The 22,188-nt window shown below is 51.6% G+C and overlaps 1 protein-coding gene across 4 annotated transcripts; it reads left to right on the top strand.

Annotated features, from left to right (window-relative positions):
- Positions 1-5,688: 5,688 nt before the first annotated feature.
- On the top strand, positions 5,689-19,131 carry TNPO2 (transportin 2; the record flags this gene model as incomplete). Of its 4 annotated transcripts, none has more annotated exons than XM_084250582.1 (23): positions 5,689-6,052; positions 6,756-6,831; positions 6,914-7,063; positions 9,962-10,068; positions 10,160-10,293; positions 10,384-10,465; positions 10,541-10,663; positions 10,756-10,874; positions 11,701-11,761; positions 11,886-12,051; positions 12,241-12,393; positions 15,054-15,279; positions 15,477-15,648; positions 16,050-16,136; positions 16,216-16,323; positions 16,420-16,578; positions 17,048-17,135; positions 17,327-17,425; positions 17,954-18,049; positions 18,308-18,413; positions 18,663-18,762; positions 18,842-18,916; positions 19,024-19,131. In XM_084250582.1, the coding sequence occupies 23 exons, from the start codon at positions 5,870-5,872 to the stop codon at positions 19,129-19,131; spliced, it is 2,778 nt and encodes a 925-aa protein (XP_084106708.1). The 4 variants fall into 4 exon arrangements, with proteins under 4 accessions (XP_084106708.1, XP_084106710.1, XP_084106709.1 ...); XM_084250584.1 differs by having other exon boundaries at positions 5,954-6,052; positions 17,960-18,049; positions 18,338-18,413; XM_084250583.1 differs by having other exon boundaries at positions 5,954-6,052; positions 18,338-18,413.
- Between the last annotated feature and the right edge of the window lie 3,057 nt (positions 19,132-22,188).

The raw sequence follows: 22,188 nt of genomic DNA, 5'->3' as shown, positions 1-22,188 counted from the left end.
GTGGGGAGTTTTTTCTTTTTTAAAAGATTTATTTTTATTCATTTATGCATACAAGAACTGGGGTGTAGACCAGAGGTATAGACGGTGAGAGGATTCACCAGAGACAAGAATGGGGAGCAGAACAGGCAGATGTACTGAAATACACTGCTGAGAGGAGCAGCGGGGGAGACAAGAGAGGTCTGCTGTGCCATGTGGGTTAGTTCCATAGCTGGGCATCGAAGTCATGCAGCAGTGGCTGGCTATAGCTTGATAGCGCTGAAACTTTAACCCCTGTGCCACCAGGGAGGCCTAATGGGAAGCTTTGAAGAGGCCCACATGACTGGGCTGGACCCCAGGAGTGAGAGGTATATGGACCTTGTGGGCTAAGATGAGAATGTGGGACTTTGTTCTTAAGTTAGAAGACTCGGAGGCGGGAAAGGGGTTGAGCTAAGGAGCAACAGGATTTTTTTTTCTCTTAACAAGATCCTCTGAATAAAGTGAAGGGAAGATGTGTCTGGGCCATGGGTGTCTTGGGAGGGGTGAAGACTAGGATCTGGATTTTTTTTTTTAAAGATTTTTTATGCATACAAGAACTGGGGTACAGGCCAGAGGTGTGGAAGGTAAGAGGATTCACCAGAGGCAGAGTGAGGAACAGAACAGGCGGATTGACTGAAATACACTGCTGAGGGGAGCAGTGAGTGAGTGAGGAGAGGTCTGCCGCACCATGTGGGTAGCTCCCTGGCCAGGGATTGAACTCTTGTTGCAGTGGCTGCAGATAGCTTCATAGGTTGCGTCTTAACTCCTTGCGCCACCAGGGAGACCCTAGGATCTGGATTTTAGTGGGTTGTATACCATACCAGGGGTACCTGCAATCCTTCCAGGGAGGCTGTAAAGGGACTATTTGTGTCATGCATCAGTGGAGAACACTGAATGGGAAAATCACTAAGCAGCACACCTGGAACCTCTGGAGGGCAGACAACTGTGGTCCTGAAAGAAGCTTGAGGTGGCACTGGCCTGATCTCTCAAAATTTGCCAGATCCACCCTGGGTGGGGGTGAGAGTAGTGGGGTTGGGGTAGGGCCTCCCAAATCCTGATCATCAAAACAAAACTCCCTTTCCTAATGGAGCTGACATTCTAGATTGGAAAACACACAAAACAAAACAGTACATATGGGGGTTGTGGTGGGCGGAGTATGAAAGGATGATGGAGGAGAAGAGATGACAATTTAAATTGATTGGAGTTGGCCTCCCCAAAGTGACATTTGTTCTAAGTCCTGAAGGAGATGGGGCAGGCAGTGAAGATGGTCTAAGTATTATAGGCAGAAGGAATAGCGGGTGCAAAGACCCTGAGCTGAAAGAGTAAGCAGACTTTGGAATGGGATATCTAATCCCATCATGCTTCCTAAACACAAGTAATACTTTTCTGGTTTATTTTCCACATCAGCTGGAATATCCCTTCTACTTTGGGGATGTTGAGCTGGCCCCGTTGTGACTTTAGCCTTGGGGATGGAGTGTTGGGGAGGAGACATAGGAAGCCAATGGAGCCACCCTTACCACCTCCCTCAAAACTGTCAGCAACATGCACAGATCTTTAAAAAGAAATAGGAGTAGGTCTCCTTGCAGCATCTCAGCCTCTATTCTGGAGTGTCAGGAGGCAGGAGGAACTGATGGAGTCCTGGTACCTCCCTTCACTGCACTCACCAGTCTGACCTGGGCAAAATCTAAAGGAGAATCAAACTCAGGTTTTGGTGAATCACACAGCCCTGATTTCAAACTATTCTGTTGCCTGTTAGCTGTGGGATCTTGGGTAAGTGAGCCTTTTTGTGGCTCAGGTCTTCATCTATAAAATAGGGATAAAATAAAGAAGTATCTCTAGAGTCCAGTTCTAAAGTAGGGGCAATGTTTAGTCAAGTTAACCTTGCCATTATTTGAAATAGCTGTCATTACTTCTCTGGGTGTAACACTTGTGTAGTGCTAGGGGGCTGACTTTGAGAAATGCTGACCTTTAAATGCCTGGGTGTAGTGTGATGAGAGGCCCAGACAAGAGGCTATTGTAAACAAAGACATTGGTCTCCCATTTCAGATTCACAGTCGGGAGACAACTCCTTGAGTTTGTTTTCTGCCCTCAGCACTTCTAGTCCAACCGAATTAAGTCTGTCGCTGTGCACAGGGCTGTTAGGAGAATTACATTTGAAAACCCTTAACAGGCAGTAGTGCTTAAGAAATTGGGGGAGGGTGGTGAGTGGAAGGGGGCTGTTTCTCTATTCACTCAAATCTACAAGCCAGGGAGAGAAATTTTCCATGATCACACGAGGGCTTATATAGGCAACCAGTGCCACTTTATTCTGCCCCGACCCCTCTCTTCCCCAGGCTCGGGCAGGGCCGTGGGAAACTTGATCTATTAAGATTTATGCGAGCATTAAATTCACTCCAGCAGCTCCTCTCGCTCACCACCTGATCCTTATCTGGGGCAGTCCTCAACCCTGCACAAAAGACTCCTACACTTTGCACCTCAGCCTGAAACTTAAAGGCCCAGTCCCAGCCGCGTAATATCACCGGTACCTTCTCCGTTTCCGGAGGAGGAGGAGGAGGAGGAGAAGCGAGGGCTCCACGCTCGGAATTTGAGTCTCAGCATACCCCGCAAGCACCGCGACGCCGGCGCACTGCTGGACGGGATTTGTAGTTTCAGAGCCTATGTGCGCGAGAGAAGGCCACTGCGCATGCGTGGGCATCAACTTTCCGTATTTGCTTCGTAAGCCAATTTTCTGTTCCCATCCCAGCGAGTTGATGTGGGAATCCCGGGTGGTGTTCTTTAGAACTGTTCCCCGATTCTCGAAGTGGAATTTGGGGTTAGCTGACCCTCCCCAAGTCTCTGCCAGTGACCCGCAAAAGAGCTGATTTTTATGAATGAATGGAGAAGATAACATTGGCGATGTAAGGTGGGCTGAGAAGTCTGTCCCCCCACCTCCAGACTGGGGCAAAAAGTGACCTTGTAATCTCCAGAAATCAAAAAATCTCTCAGGACAGGGCTGTGTTTTCCTTTGGGATTAGACTCCAGTTGATTCAGTAAATATTGGTTTAGGGAGAGGTTGACTACAGTGAAGGGATGGCCTTAAGCCTTGTTGGGTAAAAGCCACATTAAAAAAAAAGATTTATTTATTTATACATACAAGAACTGGAGTACAGGCCAGAGGTGCGGGGCTGGTGTGTGACAGGATTCACCAGAGACAGAGTGGGGAAGAGAAGAGGCGGATCTACTGAAGGGGAGCAGTGGGCAAGACAGGAGAGGTCTGCTGCCCCACGTGGGTCAACTCCCTGGCCGCGGATAGAACTCGTGCTGTAGTGGCCGGGGATAGCTTCATAGTGCTGAGACTTAACACCTTGCGCCACCAGGGAGGCCCCAAAGCTACATTTAAAAAGAATAAGGGTCTTTAACTAACAGGTAATGCTTAACTGGTATTATCTCTAACCCAGAAAGTATTCTTATATCCTGCTGACAAGTGGAAAACTAAAGCTTGGAGTGGCAGTTCATTCACCTGTTAGCAGTACTAGGAGGGGAAAAACCTAAGTGCTTCAAATTCCCTAGTGCCTCCCTGCCCCATCGCTCTGCTCTTGAGAAAGGAAAGAGGTGCCCTACTTTGTCCTCAAACGGCTTAAGGCTCACGAAGATGTCTTCATGACTCTGCCCTTGCCTACCTAAAATTTCTGGACTGTTCCACCTCATTAAGCTTCAGGTAGGCAAAGGATTAGCTCTTTTGCTCCTGCATCTACATTATTAATTTCATTTTAAATAATTTTATATTCTCGTGGATTTTTTTTTTCTGTATGCTTCACGACTTTGTGTGTCATCCTTGCGCAGGGGCCATGCTAATCTCTGTAATGTCCCAATTTTAGTATATATGCTGTCAAAGCACGCACTTTTGTGGGTTTTTTCATATCCTTCTGAAAACTATCAAGCAGTACTGGAAAATAAATGTGGGAAAATGTGGTAGAGGCTTCTGCAGGAACCCAGCCTATCAGGCATTCCATTTGTTTGGCTTTCCACTCTCTGTCTCTGGGGGAGAAAGTTCACCCCACATGCTCAGTCTCACTTTATTTGCGCGCACATATTGTACCCCAAATTACCCTCTGAATGGGGTTACGGAGACAGCTAGGAGGGAGTGACAAAGGCGCAGCTGGTTCTGGTTGGGCGTTCCCGAGAACACCGCACACTGAAAGTCCCCACGCGCCACCACACTCTTGTTTCCCAACGTAGAGCTGCTGTCAGGTCAGGGAGAGACGCTGAGAAAACGAGATGCTGGGAGGACTGGCGGGCCAGAAGGGCCAAGAGTCGACAACTCTTCGGTCACGTGACCCTGTATTGGCGGGGCCAGAGTCTCCACCGTGCCAGGCCACGTGCGATGGTTGCTTCTTCTAATTGGCTCTGCTGGGCCAGTTTGAACGGTATACGGAAGCCGCGGCGGCTCATCCCCGGCCGCGTTTCTTTCTTTCTTTCTTTTTTTTTTTCCCAATTCCCTCTCTTTGGCTCCCTCCTTCCGCGCGAGTCTCTGGAGAAGCCACATCGCAAGGAGACGCTGCTGCCGCCCGGGGCTGGGTAAGTAGGCCTTACCCGGGGCCCGACTGGCCCGGCCCCGACTTGCGTCCACTCGTGCTGGGCTCCCGACCAGCGAGCGCCGCGCGGGGTCGGGGCGTCGGGACCGCGCCAGACCGGGAAAGGCCGAGAACCCAGTTGGGCCCCCGATTCGCAAGGCATCGAGAACCCGCCGGCGCGGGGGAGGGGGAAACCAGCCAGGCTGAGGGGGGTGGGGCCTCGGAGCCAGGCCAGGACCCGGTGCCGCGAGAGTTGGGCCAGCGTGGCGGCTGGGGTTGGGCTGAAGGGGATCTGATTGGGGGAAGCGTCTGGGGACTGTTTAGGGCCTGATGGGGGAACGTCTCGAGTAACCGGTGTGTGTATGTGGCTGTTTTATAGGGGCTTGGATGGGTCTGATTAGGGGAGGCTGCATTGAAAAGTTGGGGTGGGGGCTTGTTAAGCTCTGATAGGAAGGGGCGTCGGGTTTCGGCCTAGAGGGCTTTGCCGGTATCCGTTAGGGGAAATCCTGGGGGCGGGGGGGGGCGGCTTGTTTGGCCAGGTCTAATTGGGAGAAGCTGCAGAGATCGAACGAAGGGGGTTTACAGCACCAGGTGGTCGAGGGTTTGCCCTCACTTAATTGTGGGAAGCGGAGAGTTCCTGCAACTGGGGTGGATAAGGGAAGGCTTGGCCGGACCAGATTGGGGAAACAAGGGGGCCCGTCTAGGGGGCTTCTGTTGCAGGGTGGGCGGGCTTAGTTGGCTCTCATTCGAAGAGGACCTGTCTAGGGACTGCCTCGGCCTAATTAAGAGGACTCCCTTCTGGCCGAGTCTTGCTAGGCCAGAAAGGGAGGGAGTCTGGCATCCTGCTGAGCTTGGAGGGCCCGATTAGGAGAGGTGGTAGGGATGTGAACAGCTGGAGCGCCTTGGGACGGTGCACCTGGGGAGACTCAGGACAGAGGTCGACAGGGATCTGGTGGAGATTGAAGGCTAAATTTCGGGAGAAGGGAGATCTTTGGGTTTCGTGCAAACACCGAAGTGATAACGGGGGTCGGGGGCTATCGTGGTCTCGGGAACCTCGCGGGACCCCAGCCTGGAGGGACAGAATGGGCTTCGGTGGTAGGAAGGCTTGGTGCTGGGTCGGATGAGGATCCGCTGGGTCCTGCCACCCCCTTCCATGGCATGCTTCCACATCCCCCCTGTTCGTGACCCTGATACCCAGACTGGTGCAGTTGACGGGGACCTCAGTCTTGGGCAGGTGTGGATGGGCGGCCACTGCCTGTTCGCTGAGGGCGTCCCAATCTTTGGCCGCTGCTTCCATCTCCATGGGGTCTAAGCCCAGGTCTCACATGCAACCCTTGGGACCCAGTGCTGACCACGACTCCTACCCCCGCAGCTCTCCTTGCACCATGGACTGGCAGCCAGATGAGCAGGGGCTGCAGCAGGTCCTGCAGCTGCTCAAAGACTCGCAGTCACCCAACACAGCTACCCAACGCATCGTACAAGATGTATCCACCCTTCCTTCCTTCCGGGCTTGGGGGAACCCCGCAGACATCTGCAGCCCCTGAGAACCCGAGAGGGAGGGCCTGCTTCCTTGTCCCCAGACTTTACAGTCTAGGCTAATTGGTCTTGACAGAAAGTTAAGGATTAGAATTCTTGGACCCTTTTCCAAAGGAAAAGAGGCCCTGCAGGACATTGGCTGGCATTTGGGTTTTGTTTAGGTTTCATGGTTAAAAATTTTTTTCAATTGTTTAAAACAAGTTAACCTTCAAAATAATTAAAACATTAGCAAATTTTGCTTGAAAATATGGATTCCCTCTTTCAAAAATCTCTTTAAAAAAAAAGCAATCAAGTGCTCGCTTCGGCAGCACATATACTAAAAAAAAAGCAATCAAACTTGGACTGCTAGTGAGTGGAGTTAAGTAGCAGCTACCACCTGGGTGTGTCAACCCTCTTCTGTTTTGACCAGGTGTTCAGGAGCTGTGGGAAGCCCAGGCTTGCTCACACCACCCCTTCTCAGCCCACCAGTAAACTTGATGTGCTGGGGATACAGTGTTGTTCCAGCCATGGTGGTTGACAGGCTGGGTCTGGGAAACCTGGCTGCAGGATCCTAATAATCAGAAGTGCTGTTAGCCACATGATGTTGCTAGTGTGAGGGGAGGACCCATCTGGGGATGTCCCTGTCTCCCAAGTCCCTTAACAACCTGACAGAAACTCAAACAACTGAACCAGTTTCCAGACTTCAACAACTACCTGATCTTCGTCCTGACCAGACTCAAGTCGGAAGGTACGCCCTTCGTGCCCCTCCATGCAGGCTGGACTCTGCTTTCTTCCTCATTGTCCCCTGAGCATCAGCCTTCTTCCCCCAGATGAGCCGACTCGCTCTCTCAGTGGCCTCATCCTCAAGAACAACGTGAAGGCACATTACCAGAGCTTTCCGCCACCTGTGGCTGACTTCATCAAACAGGAATGTCTCAACAACATTGGTGACGCCTCCTCGCTCATCCGAGCCACCATAGGTGAGGGGGACAGTGGAGGGTTGCCTGTGATGACTCATTAAGAACTCATTCTTGGCCTAGAAAGCTTCTCAGCCAACTTTTCGGTTCAGCACAAGTGTTCCTGCACTGTGGGCAGTAGTACTATTACTGTTGCCATTTTACAGATGAGGAAACTGAGACAAAGAGATGTTAAGGGTAAGTAGCAGAGCTCAGAAGTGGTCAGTGAATATCTGACCTTCATCTTCCCCAACAGCTCTCCTCACTTCTGACATTAGCACTCATTGTTCAGAATTGAAAGCTGGGAGTGAATGCAAAGGATGTGGTAGGTTACAATACAAGGAGCTGAGTGTCATTAGCTAACTCTTACCAATGGTGATTTAGATGAAACATTTATAAAGTTTTTCATGAGGCCTCCCTGTGGCCTACATGTTAAGTCTCAGCACTTTCACTGCTACAGCCTGAGTTTGATCCCTGGCCAGGGAGCTAACCCAATATGGTGCAGCGGACCTCTCCTATCTTGCTCTCTGCTCCCCTTGGCAGTGTATTTCAGTAGATCCACCAGTTCTGCTCCCCACTCTGTCTCTGGTGAATCCTCTCACCCCCCACACCTTTGCCCTACACCTCAGTTCTTTTGCGCCAAAAAAAAAAATAAGTTTTCCTCGGTGCCTTCCTGACTCCTGAAGTTACAGAGGGATGACCAAGAATTTCATACAATTTTCCCTTCAGCATTTTCATTGCTGATAAATACCAACCCTATTTCTTCCAATTAAATTCCCCTCCCTCCCAGCGTTGAGATATAATTGACATACTTTTTTTTTCCTGTCAGCTTTCAACAGGAAATTGTGTAACAGTGGAAAGGGTTTTTTAAAAAGATTTATTTATTTATGCATACAAGAACAGGTACAGGCCAGAGGTGTGGGGGGTGGGGTGAGAAGATTCACCAGACAGAGTGGGGAACAGAACAGGTGGATTGACTGAAATATACTGCTGAGGGGAGCAGTGAGTAAGGAGAGGTTTGCTGTGCCATGTGGGTAGCTCCTTGGCCGGGGATTGAAGTCATGTTGCAGTGGCTGCAGATAGCTTCATAGGTTGCGTCTTAACCGCTAACGCCACCAGGGAGGCCCAAAAAAGACAGATTTGTTTGCCCTAAGTGGAAGGTAGTTTTAAAGACATGTAATTAAAAAAAACAAAACAAAACAAAACAGGGTTAAATTTGAACTAAATGCTGAGAACTGCAGTGCTGATTAGGACCTGCTGCCTCTGTTAAAAGTGAACCTCACCGGCCCCTCCCTTGTGGTGCAGGGGTTAAAGTCTCAACCTTTTCAAGCTATCAAGCTATCACCAGCCACTGTAGCCAGGGAACTAACCCACATGGCGCAGCATGTGGGTTAACCCTCCTGTCTCGCCCTCTGCTCCCCTCAGCAGTATTTTACTAGATCCTCACTCTTTTTTTTTTTTTTTAAACATTTATTTTATTTATTTGTTTTGTTTGTTTATTTATTTATACAAGCACTGGGTACAGTCAGAAGCACGGGAGGGTGAGAGAATTCACCAGAGCCAGAGCGGGGAGCAGAGCAGGCAGAAGGACCAAAGTACACTGCTGAGGGGAGCAGCGGGCGGCAGGAGAGGTCTGCATGCCATGTGGGACCCTCCTCCGGTGGCCAGGGAGCAGCTGGGGATCGAACTGGCGCTGCAGAGGCTGTGCGCAGCTTCGCAACCCAGTGCTCAACTGCTGTGCCACCGGGGAGGCCCTAGATCCCCACTCTTTCTGGTGAATCCTCTCACCCTCCACACCTCTGGCCTACTCCCCAGTTCTTGTATGCATAAATAAATAAATAAAATAAATCTTTAAAAAAAAAAGTAAATCTTACCACCACCACCACCCACACCCCCAGGCCAGCAAATCATAGGATTTGGACTTAATGAACTCATTCTAGGTAAGTATGCTAAGTACTTGAGTTAAGTCCTTCAAGTTTCCTAATAGCCCCAGGAAGCTCCTTTATCCCTTCTGAGGCACAGAGAAGTCAAGTGATGTGGCCCACAGTCATAGACAGGGACAGCACTAGAACTGTATTGGTGCCCTCATGGACTACCCACTGTAGGGATCATTTTTCCCTGCAGTTGTGTGAGCTGGAGTTATCTGGAGTCTTGGCAGTGGCAGCTTGCTCCTGGGGAACACTGCCATATCTGACTAAATACCATCTCTGATACCACCTGTGTTCAACTCAACTGCTAGACCATCCCACTGCCCTCACACTTCAGATACGCACTGCAGGTTGCACTTGGGTTTCTAACAAACAGAACAAGTCCTCCCAGAGGCCATGTGGCCCTGGCCCTGCCACCTCCCACCCTCACGTCCCTTCCCTGTCCCCCTTACTCTCCATATAGCCCCACAGGCTCCTCATCCATCTGAGAATACATCAGGCCCACTTTAGCCCTGGACCTTTGCACCTTTTTTGCCTGGGACTCTTCCTTAGGTGGTTTCTCCCATACTTCATTCACATCTCTGCTCAGATAGCAAGTTGTCTTCTGTGTAAGCCCTGCTCTGGACAGCTAATTAATAGTCAACACCTAATTCAAAATCTTCACTCACACTCTCAGCTTTTGCTAGCCATCTTCTATGTTTTATTTCCCCCCAGCTCTTGGCTTCTAGCCTCTCATGTCTCTAGTTGATTTATTTTTACCTCACAGCCTGCCTTATTACACAGTCAGCTCCCAAGGGCAGGAATGTTGTGTTATATTCTGTGCGGCATCCTAGGTCCTGGAATGAGCTGGCTCTCAAGGCTCAGAATGTCTCAAAGGGTGTGTAGGAATTCCATGGGGTAGCATGTAAGTAGGTGAAGTGAGTGTGAGCAGGGAGGCCAAGTTGCCAGGGAGACCCACATCCAAACTGAGAAGCGTCCTTTTTGGTTGCTCCAGGCATTCTTATCACCACCATAGCTTCTAAGGGTGAGCTACAGATGTGGCCCGAGCTGCTGCCCCAGCTGTGCAACCTGCTCAACTCAGAGGATTACAACACTTGTGAGGTAGGCGACAAGCTGGTGCCCACCTGAAAGAGTGAGCTGGAGCTGAGCCAGACTGGGACCTATACCTGTCTGCCTGCTCCTCTCCACTTAGGGAGCCTTTGGAGCCTTGCAGAAAATCTGTGAAGACTCCTCTGAGCTTCTGGATAGTGATGCCCTCAACCGGCCTCTCAACATTATGATCCCCAAGTTCCTGCAGTTCTTCAAGCACTGTAGCCCCAAGATCCGGTGGGTGTGGCTTCCCAGGAGTCTGCAGGGGGGCTGGAGTAGGTGAAGTAGGCAGGGGCTTGGATGACTTGTGTGCCCACTCCCCACTAGGTCCCATGCCATCGCCTGTGTGAACCAGTTCATCATGGACCGGGCCCAGGCACTGATGGACAACATTGATACCTTTATTGAGGTGGGTCCCTTGGCTATTGATGGGGGAGGGAGACGGTCCAAGGCCCTGCTGCCACTGATCCTGCCTTCCCCACAGCATCTGTTTGCTCTGGCCGTGGATGATGACCCTGAGGTGCGGAAGAATGTCTGCCGAGCCCTGGTGATGCTGCTGGAAGTGCGGATTGATCGGCTCATCCCCCACATGCACAGCATCATCCAGGTATGCATGCCGATGCTGAGACTGGAAAGGGGGGCAGATGGGGAGCCGCCCCCAGCTGGACGAGGCCTCAGTCTTTTTCCTACTCTCCCTAGTACATGCTACAGAGGACCCAGGACCATGATGAGAATGTTGCCCTTGAAGCCTGTGAATTCTGGCTGACGCTGGCCGAGCAGCCCATCTGCAAGGAAGTCCTGGCTTCCCACCTGGTCCAGTGAGTGCTGCTTCCTCCCTTAGGCCCACCCCAGACTGAGCCTTCCTTTCTGGTCACCTCCTGTGCTAGTCTCAGATTATGTGTCTAGCTCAGTGTGCTTTCTATCCTTGTTGCACTTATTATACCAAGTACTAAGAATGTAACTTGAATGACTTAAATATTAGGCAAAAATAGGTGGAAAAAATGGAATAGCAGTAACAGCTCAGGCATAGCTGGATCTAAGTACTCAAAAAATGTGAAAGGCCTGTGCCCAGTCTCAGATCTATTTCCTGTGTCAGCTTCATTCTCAGACCTGACCTTTCTTCATGTAGTGCTATAGCCTTCCAACTTAGGTACCTTAGAGTAAAGAAATTCTCAGGTAGTATCCCCAGCAAAACCCCTATGGCTTACTTACCTGTGACTCACCTTAAATCACTCAGTGTTGGATCACTGAGGGTATGTTCTTGGTCCCCCATATTCTTAGATGCCCTGCCTGATTTTTCCCCTAATCTGACCCCATCCAGGGAAGTGCCCAGTGACTAGATCACATGTCCCTAACTTCTGGCGTGCTAGAGTCAGGCACTTTTTCCAGTTTTCAGTGTATTAGGGGTTTGGAATTCACTGAGTAGCCAGGCTATGTGTCAATTCTGTCATAATCATAATAGCTAAGACTAGGTTGGGATAGCACTCCCATGGGGAATGAATGGATGCAAGACAAGCAGAATCTGACTGCTCTATAGTCTCTTCCTTGACTTTTTAACCTCCTACCTGCATCTGTTTCCATCTCACCTGGTCTTTGAACCCCACTCTGGACCTCTGCATCCTGATGAACAGCCTCTCCCAACAGGTTGATTCCTATACTGGTAAATGGGATGAAGTACTCAGAAATTGACATCATCCTGCTGAAGGTAAGTCAAGGCTAGTGGCCAGGCCTGGTTGAGCAGGCTAGGGCCTAGGCAGGCAAGCAAGTGTCTGGTGTCAGGGTCAGGGCCTGATGTTTTTTATGGTGCTCAATGTCTCTTTGGCCCTTAGGGGGATGTGGAGGAGGACGAGGCAGTTCCTGACAGCGAGCAGGACATCAAACCTCGCTTTCACAAGTCTCGCACAGTGACATTGCCCCATGAGGCTGAGCGGCCTGATGGCTCTGAGGACGCTGAGGATGATGATGATGATGATGCTTTGTCCGACTGGAATCTGAGTGTGTGGCCTGGTCTGGGGGAGTGGTCTAAGGGAGTGGGGGGACAGCATGCCCTGGGCTGTTTACCTTTTGTGATAAGTCTGCGCAGAGATGTGAAGATGTTAATCTCTGATCCTGGGGGTTTAATCAAGTGCTGGTGGCCTGCCTGTGGAGCTCCCTGAGCCAGCCCTCCATTCCCTCCCGCCCCAGGAAAGTGCTCAGCAGCAGCCCTGGATGTTCTGGCCAATGTCTTCCGGGAGGAACTTCTGCCCCACCTACTCCCCCTGCTCAAAGGTCTCCTCTTCCACCCTGAGTGGGTAGTCAAGGAGTCAGGCATCCTGGTGCTGGGTGCCATCGCAGAGGGTGAGTGCCCCCAACAACCTGGCTGCACCTGAACTCTGATGATGTAAGACTATTGGGCTGACCCAGACAGGGCTGCCTTGGGGTACAGCTGCACAGTACTGGTGACATCATCCCTAGGTTCTCTCCAGAGACCTACTCACTCCCTTCTAGGATTTGAATTTTCCCCTCAGTCCATGGGCCGGAAAGAAACCCTGAAATCTGCAAATGCAGGCCTACTCCTTAAATCGCCCAGGCAGGTATTTCTCTGAGGTTGTAAAGACAATTACAGATACAGCGACAGTACAGTTACTTTTTTTTTCTAAAGATTATTCATTTATGCATACAATAACTGGGGGACAGGCCAGAGGTGTGGGGGCTGAGGATTCACCAGAGACAGAGTGGGGAGCAGAACAGGCAGATTGACTGAAATACACTGCTAAAGGGAGCAGTGGGCGAGTCAGGAGAGGTCTGCTGTGCCATGTGTGTTAGCTTCCTGGCCAGGGATTGAACTCGTGCTGCAGTAGCTGTGGACTGCTTCATAGTGCTGATGCTTAACCCCTTGCGCCACCAGGGAGGCCCAGTACAGTCACTTTTGTAGTGGTTCCCTATAGCAGGTGGCCTGGTCTTGTGGGCTTACCACAACCTTATGGGCTGGGTTTCATAGAATGGTAACCTGAGGTCCAGTCAAGTATATCCATGGTGCAGCTGGGCTTTGAACCTACCCCAGACTGTTAGCCTGGCCTGCCAGAATCAGAAGTGGGTGGTGGTGTTCCCTTAAACTTAACGTGGTGTGCTGATACTGGTGTGGTTTTCCGGTCCTTTTGTCCCCTTGGGTGTACAGCTTGAATTACCAGAGGACTTTGTTTTTTATTTTTATTTTTTTTAAAGATCTATTCATTCATGCATATAAGAATTGGGGTACAGGCCAGATATGCAGGAGGGTGAGAGGATTCACCAGAGACAGAGCGGGGAACAGAATAGGCAGACTGACTGAAATACAGTGCTGAGGGGAGCAGCGGGCGAGACAGAAGAGGTCTGCCGTGCCATGTGGGATTCCCGCCTGTCGTCTGGGATCGAACCCGCGCTGCAGAGGCTGTGGATAGCCTCACTGCACTGTGCTCAATCGCCTGCACCACCAGGGAAGGCCTACCAGAGGACTTTAAATCTGTTATAGTTATTACCCATGACCATCTCAGCATCCAGCCCTGTCATAAAAAGTGTAGGTCTTAATCTGAAGACCTTTTTATTTATTTATGTATTTATTTATTTGAAAGATGCATTTATTTTTATACAAGAGCTGGACTACAGGCCAGAGGCACAGGAGGGTGAGAGGATTCACCAGAGACAGAGCAGGGAACAGAACAGGCAGCTGACGAAATACACTGCTGAGGGGAGTAGCAGGCGCGACAGGAGAGGTCTGCGGCACCATGTGGTATTCTCGCTGGCTCGCCGGGATTGATCCCGCACTGCCGAGACCACGGACAGCTTCACAGCATGGCGCTCAACCCGCTGCGCCATCGGGGAGGCCCATATTTATTTATTTTTTAAAGATTTATTCATACATGAACTGGGGTGCAGGCCAAAGGTGTGCAGGGTGAGAGGATTCACTGGAGACAGAGTGGGGCGCAGAACAGGCAGACTGAGTGAAATACACTGCTAAGAGGAGCAGCGGGCAAGTCAGGAGAGGTCTGATGTGCCATGTGGGTTGCTCCCTGGCTGGGGATCGAACTGGTGCTGCAGTGGCTGTGGATAGCTTCATAGGTTGCATCTTAACCCCTTGTACCACCAGGGAGGCCCTGGAGACCTTTTAAAAATTGTCCAAAGAGGGGCCTCCCCAGTGGCGCAGCAGTTGAGTGCTGGGTTGTAAAGCTTGCGCGCAGCCTCTGCAGCGTCGGTTCAATCCCTGGCCGCCTACGCGAGGGTCCCACATGGTGCACAGACCTTTCCTGCCACCCGCTGCTCCCCTCAGCAGTGTGCTTCATCACTCTGTCTGTTCTGCTCTCTGCTCTGTCTCTGGTGAATTCTCTCACCCTCCCACACTTCTGACTGTACCGAGTGATTGTATAAATAAATCAATCTTTAAAAAAAAAATTGTCTAAGGAGAGGTTTCTTCATATAATTGGTATAACATAGCTTGCATTATGGGTGCTATGCCATGACACACACAATTTGTATATCAATAGAGACTGTCTTAGGTGTTCAGTGTGCTAATGGGAAAGAGCTTAAGGGATTGACTCTAAAATGGTAAAACTGGACTTCAGTTATCAGAAGTGTGCGATCATCTGTATTCTCTAAAAGAGTCATGTTGTGGTTTTAAAAAAAAGGTGCAGAAGGAAAAGTCTCAAATATCTGAGAAGGGTTTTAAAAAGAAATTACTTTCCTTTCATTGGGTCACTGCTGCCCATAGGTCCCTGTGCAGTTAAGGGCATCTGAATATTTGAATGAGTGCCTGACTGATGTAACAGAAGCCCTGGGATGGCGTGGGTGGGAGGCATCAGAGGGGAAAGACTCTGCCACTTCCCATCCCGACCGTGCCTTTTACTGGCTCTGACTCTGAGCCAGTTATTTGGTCTCAGAGCCCTTTAGTTTCCCCATATGTCAGATGCTTCAGTTGATTCCTCAGCAGGGTGGATGTGGCAGGCCCAACTAGCTCAGGCTTGCCCCTGTGCTGGTCCTTTCAGGTTGCATGCAGGGCATGGTGCCCTACCTGCCTGAGTTGATCCCACACCTCATCCAGTGCCTGTCAGACAAGAAGGCCCTCGTCCGGTCCATTGCCTGCTGGACGTTAAGCCGCTATGCCCACTGGGTGGTCAGCCAGCCGCCGGACATGCACCTCAAGCCCCTGATGACAGAGCTGCTGAAGCGCATCCTAGATGGCAACAAGAGGGTGCAGGAGGCAGCCTGCAGGTGACCCTCAACCCCTGGCTCACAGCCCCCATTTTCCCATGCTGGCTGTCCTCCGGGAAGTGATGACATTCATGTAACCCTGACCTCTTGGTGATTTCTCATGTATTCGTACTGGCTGATCCCGCACGCGCCTTTCTGATCCCTTCCTGCACCCAGCCCTTCCTGCTGCTGCCCACTGAGTCGCTCTCTTTCACCAGTGCCTTCGCCACCCTGGAGGAGGAGGCCTGCACAGAGCTGGTACCCTACCTCAGCTACATCCTGGACACCCTTGTCTTTGCCTTTGGCAAGTACCAGCACAAGAATCTGCTTATCCTCTATGATGCCATTGGTACCCTGGCTGACTCTGTGGGCCACCACCTCAACCAGCCGGTGAGACCTTTTAGAGACCCTTCCCAAACCCTATGCCCCTTAATACCCTGTGACCTGGTGGCAACCCTGTGTCACATGCCAGAGACATGGCCATGACCTCAACACCTCAACAAACAGACCTTGCCTTGCCCTGAGCCTACTCCGAGTCTAGCGGGAGACACAGTTATGAGATAGTGTGGTAAGTGCTGTGTCAGCGGAGCTCAGAGAACTGTGGGAACCAGGAGGCACTGAGGGAGTGGGAAAACAGACACAGGATGGATGAGAAGGGTGTGCATGGCAAGGATTTGCAGGGCTCCATGAGCCACTATGACGAGCCCAGACTACTTAGGTGACAGGTGCCTCAGAGTCGTAGAGGCCCCCACTTCCACCTAGGGAGTCCCAAATTCCCACTCCCCCTCCAGGAATACATCCAGAAGCTGATGCCTCCGCTGATCCAGAAGTGGAACGAGCTCAAGGATGAAGACAAGGACCTCTTCCCTTTGCTGGAGGTAGGTGAGCTCCAGGCCCGCTCCTGAAGCCCTGCCCTACCACATCTGAGTTCACCTCTCCTGCTCTCTTCCCCACCAGTGCCTGTCATCTGTGGCCACTGCCCTGCAGAGTGGCTTTCTGCCCTACTGTGAGCCTGTCTACCAGCGCTGTGTCACCCTGGTGCAGAAGACATTGGCCCAGGCTATGGTGAGCACCCACCTGACACTAAACTGCCGCCCACTGTGCCGCTGGCCTGGCCTGGTCCACTTCCCTCATCCACCTGCCCACTCCATCTGTGCACAGATGTACACCCAGCACCCTGAGCAGTATGAGGCCCCTGACAAGGACTTCATGATTGTGGCACTGGACCTGCTCAGCGGCCTGGCCGAGGGCCTGGGTGGCCACGTGGAACAGCTAGTGGCCCGCAGCAACATCATGACACTGCTCTTCCAGTGCATGCAGGTGGGTGGGTGCCCTTGCAGACCTCTACTGGACAGTGACAGTACCGGGCAGCTGGTGCAGGCCACTCGGGGGTGAGGGGGGTGCTCAGGGCCCCAAGAGACTTTAGGAAAAAAGGGGCCTGTAAAAAACAACCCTTGTAATTATTTTACAAGGTGATCCGAACAATACATGAGTGAAATCCCACTGAGAAATGCAGATGATGTAGAAAACAAAAGTGGAAAACAGGAAATACAAACCATCCCTTGGATGTTACCCCAGCAGCATCCCTGAAAGTGTATCAGAATGGTAGCAGTTATGTCTGCTCCCCTCTGCACAGTACTTGAGCAGGCATTCTTGTTACCTGAGTCCAATATGCACAGATGGGGCCGAAAGCCTTGGTGCTGGGAAGTGACAGGTTCAACTGTTGGTTGTGGCGAGGTATTTGTGGCGAGGTATACCATCTCACACTGACTGGACTCTGACCCCCCAGGACTCGATGCCTGAGGTCCGACAGAGTTCCTTCGCCCTCTTGGGAGACCTCACCAAAGCCTGCTTCATCCATGTCAAGCCCTGTATCGGTATGACACCCTTCTTGTCCCTACCCCGTGAACCCAACCCTGGCCTCAGGTGATGATGAAAAATGACCAGGAAACACCGTGAACAAACTGGAATGTATTCGTACTGTCTGATGGGGCCTGCTGGGTCAGGTCTGGGACCTCATCCTGGCTGGCTGGCCTGCCTGCTCAGCACCCTTCTTTCTCCCCACCAGCTGAGTTCATGCCCATCTTGGGCACCAACCTAAACCCTGAATTCATCTCTGTATGCAACAATGCCACCTGGGCCATTGGTGAGATCTGCATGCAGATGGGTGAGTGCCACTCAAGTAGACCTGTTCCTAACCTGGCTTTGACTGACTGGTCCCTGGTATCTTTGAGAAAGGCCCTGAACATTTTCTTTAGGGCTGGGCCCAGTGGCCAAAAGACCATTTGTGATTGACTTTTCCGAAGAGACTGGACAGAAAGCCTGTTGTGATTATATTTTTGAGAATTCCCCTCTTGTTGACTAAAAGGCACGCTGGGGTTGGTTGGGAGACCTTGGCTGCTTCCCCTGCCCACTTCCCCTCACATGGATTGTGGGGGAGAGTGGAGAGGGAGAATTTGGTCTCATCCTGTTGTTCAGCAGTACTCAAGGAAAGTTACTAGTGTTTAGGGTGTGTGGGTTAGTCTGGTTGGATCTTGGGCTGGGGGCCAGCCAGAGGTTTTTGTTCTGTTAATGTCATGGTTGTGGCCAATGTCTGGATGAAAGTGGGGGCCAAACAGTGAGATGGGACAGTTCCCCAGATCGGCCCCCATGCATGATGTGGGCTATGCTTGGCTCTGACTGGCTGGTCTCCCAGGGGCAGAGATGCAGCCCTATGTGCAGATGGTCCTCAACAATCTGGTGGAGATCATTAACCGGCCCAACACTCCGAAGACGCTGTTGGAAAACACAGGTGGGTGCCCAGACCTTGGCTGATGCCTGCTCTCCCTGTCCTGGAGATGGGGTTTCTGCTTGGGAGGGTAGTTGAAAAGGGCCTTGGGAAGAAACCAGGGAGGGCATCTGCAAGGGCTTCTGGGAAGAGCCCAAAGAAAGCTCCTGGCCTTGAGAGAGACCCAGGTAGCAGGAACTGTTCCCTTGGGCCCCATGGGGCGGGGCTGGTGCCTCAGAGAGGCCCCGCCATGTACCGTCCCGGGGCCGCTCGGGGTTGCAGGTCGCCTGACGAGTTCCTCTGCCATTCCAGCCATCACCATTGGCCGCCTGGGCTACGTGTGCCCACAGGAGGTGGCACCTATGCTGCAGCAGTTCATCCGGCCTTGGTGTGTGCCTACCTTTGTGAGGCCTGCTGTACGGTGGGCCAGGCAGTGGGGTGGGTGGGACAGGCCCTGCTGGTTCCCTCACCTGAGCCCACTGCCATGCCTAGATGCATGTCCCTACCCCACCACCTCCTTCTCCCCATGCCCTTGAGTTACATGTCCTGCGCCTGCCCCACTCCCTCTCCTCCCATAGATGTCCTTCCTGCTGTAGCCCTGCCAGTGGCTGATACCTCATTGTTGGCCTCCCCACAGGTGCACCTCCCTCAGGAACATCAGGGACAATGAGGAGAAGGACTCAGCCTTTCGAGGCATCTGCATGATGATAGGCGTCAACCCTGGGGGCGTTGTGCAGGTCAGGGCATCTGGGTTCTGAGGGAAGGCACTGGGACTGGGCTGGGGCGGCCCCTCACATGGGATCCATCATGTTTCAGGACTTTATTTTCTTCTGCGATGCTGTAGCCTCCTGGGTGAGCCCGAAGGATGACCTTCGGGACATGTTTTATAAGGTAAGCTTTTGCTTGTCCCTTATCTAGGCTTGGCAGGTGGTGAGAGCACCCCCTCTGGAGAGGGGAGGCCATGCTCATGTTACTCTGCTGGGGCATCCCCACCACAGATTCTCCATGGTTTCAAAGACCAAGTCGGGGAGGAGAATTGGCAGCAGTTCTCGGAGCAGTTCCCACCACTGCTCAAGGAGAGGCTGGCCGCCTTCTATGGGGTCTAGAAGAGCGTGGGGACCATCAGGTGAGGGGACCTTGTATGGGGGGAGGTGCCATGATGAGCACCAAAAGGGGTGCAAGCCCTGACCTTTTCTCTTCCCACAGGTTTCTGTGTCCTCGTAGGAGGGGTTGCTGGGGATCGCACTGCGTCCAGAAGTCGCCGAGCCCTGGTCGAGGGGGGTTAGGGAGGAGTGAGCGGGACCCAAATCCAGATGCCTTGCCTGTCCATCTACCTGCCTGGCCCAGCCTATGCGGATGGGCAGGTGGGTGGGGCCTCCATGCTCACCTACAAATGGGAGGGGGGGGTGGGACTTCTTGGCGGCAAGGGCCCCTTGCTCTCATTGGGGTTCACCTCAGGCAGCCCATTTGGACCAGCCAAGTGGGAGGGAAGAATCAACACAGCCAACTGAATCTGGCTTAGGATGAGGCAAGGGGAAAGCAGGCGGGGAGGGGGGTCCTTGTAGACAAGTACACTCACACGTACACACGTGGTCACACGCATGTGTGGGCGCTGCAGCCAACCAGGCTGGGCCAGCTGCCCCACCATTTCCCCGACTGCATGGAGACAGTAGAATTAGTGAACCCCTGAGTTAACCTGTAAGGCCTTCCGTGTAACCTGCATCTAGAGTTTAAGAAGCTTCTGCTGTTTTGCGAGAATTGGCGGTGATTGGGGAGGGCTGGGTGGGTTGGGGGCCTCTGCAGGGACCCTAGGGCGGGGTGGGGGGAAGAGATCAGCCATCTTGGGGCTACCCAGTCAGCACGTGCACGCTTTGGATCTGCTCAGCACACTTCCTGCCAGCTCTGGCAGCCTCAGCCAGTGTGTCCCCTTCAATGTCACGCCCTAGCCTGGAAAGTGGGGACCTCCAGAGTGGCTGGGTCTGCCCAGAGGGCACCCTTTCTCCCTCCCCTGTGCTCCAGCGGTTTTTGAAGACCCTGCGTGGGGGGCCTTTTTCCTGAAGAGACCTGGGGTGGCCACCTGAGCTGCTGATACCTACTTCTCTGTGACTTCTTCAGCAAATTCGTTTCAAGGGCAGTCTATTTCTCTGCTTCTGCAAGCCCCCTTCTCAAGTTCCAGGCCTAAGTTTTAACACGAGGGTCAAGGCAGGGGCATTTAATTGATCAATGGCAAAAGACTAAGGTATAAGTTTTGCCAACAAGATGGAAACCGAGGACTTGGAAAAGGGAAAAAGGTCATGTAACTGCTGAATCCCAACTCTGGTCCTGGCACCCTGTTCATCCTAGCTTGCAGTGGGTCCCAGGACCCTGCCAGATTGGGGCAGTGAATCTAGAGAAACTTTGGGGATTGATTAGGGGGAGTGAGTCATGATGGGAGAGTCTCCTAGAGAGGGAGGGGCTATGGCTACTTTGCAGTTGGTCTTGAAACTGAAACCTGTAGGCCTCCTTATATTTCTTTTTTCTCTTACTTTCTACTTTGCGGGGCCCTTTTGGCATCTTGTGTGTGTGGGGGGGTTGACAGGAGTCCTGTTTTCTGGGACCTTCTCCAACCATCCTCTGGGGCCCTGGCTTTCACCCCCATTAGCCCTGTATCTTCTCAGACAGGGTCAGACCCTGCTTCTGTGCCCAGGGGCACTTGGTACACATTCCATAAGCACAGTTTTTCCCCCTGTGAAACTCCAGCAGGTCCTCTGGGAACCATTTGTTAAAAAAAAATTGTTTAATTTTCTGGTAATTCCAGTTCTTTGGAGCAGCCTCTGCTGGAACTTGGGGTTTGTGGATGGGTCTGATGGGATTGGTAATACCCTTTCTTCACCCAGGATTTTTTTTTTGGGGGGGGGGGGTTCAAGCCACCTTCAGGGAATGGAAGGAGAGAGCCTGGTTCTAGGTTTTTTTTTTTTTTTTTTTTTTTTTTTTAAAGAGATCTATTTAATTTTTTAATTTATTTTTGGTTGATTTTTGCACAACGAAGTTTCAACTTCTCAATCTTCTCCCCTGCCCGGGGCTGCAGACCCTAACTGGCCTGGATCTGCAGTCCCTCTCACCCTGTTTACCACATCTCCCTGTACCCCATCCCCTCCTCTCCACGGGCTCCGGGGTCTGTCCATTTGTTACTGTGCTGTGCTGGGGATTGGTGCTGAGATGGTGTGGTGAGATTCCACTTGTGTAGAACTTTGTTGAGTAAAGATCAGTTTCTTGTGAAACCCTTGGTCTCCATCTGGCCTGCTATGTCTACGGCTTTGACAGAAGAGGGGGGAGCCTGGGAAGCTTTAGAAATGGGGATGCATAGGACTCAGACCAGGAAAATTGGGGGAATGGGGAAGTAAGCAGGCACTAACCAGGCGCATTTCTTGGAAACCCAAAGCCTCTCAATTCCCTGTAAAATGCAAAGGTGAATCTGAAAGGCAAAGATTAAATGTGATAACATGCAGTGTGTTCTCTGTAGCATAATCACAGCTCATTAAACATCCTGAACTCACTAGAGGGGACTCAGCCATTAGCCTTACAGCTCAGGTTTATGAACCCCCATCTGCCAGATTCTGAATTGAGTGGTAACAGTTCTGTCATCATTGACTGATCTTGCAAGTCTGGATCGTTGTAGTTTTTGTAGAAGACTCAGCCCAGTGCTCTACCTGGGGGCGGGGGATGTTGGCGGGGTGTGTGTGTGTGTGTATGGGTGAGTTACTGTGCAAATGAGGAATTGGTCAGCTCTGGGATGTGCAAGGCTCAGTACTGCCCAAGGATCATCTATCGGAAAACGAAAAAATTGACACCCAAACTTCATGCAGCTGTGTGCATTTTAGTAGGGGCCCCAGAGAAAGAGGACAATGGCATGTCCCATGGACAACGGTATAGCAGGGAGTGTAGAGAAAAGGTGTGGTGGGCACATGAGAGAATGGTCACAGTCATGGCAGGGTACTCCAGGAAGGTCTCACTGTCGGGATGGTGTTTGAGCGAAGAGCCATCAGAAGAATCAACCGGAGGGAAAGAGGCAGGTATTCAAGAATTATGGATGAACACAACATGGTTCAAAATAGGTTTTCAGTAAATAAGATCAATACGATTTTAGGTAAGTTAGTTTGTGGCCTCTACAGTGTATTTCTGGC

Source organism: Talpa europaea (genome assembly GCF_964194135.1).
Source record: "Talpa europaea genome assembly, chromosome: 12".
Lineage (NCBI taxonomy): Eukaryota > Metazoa > Chordata > Mammalia > Eulipotyphla > Talpidae > Talpa > Talpa europaea.
Note: the sequence above shows the minus strand (reverse complement) of the source record. Positions and strands in the feature narration are given on the sequence as shown.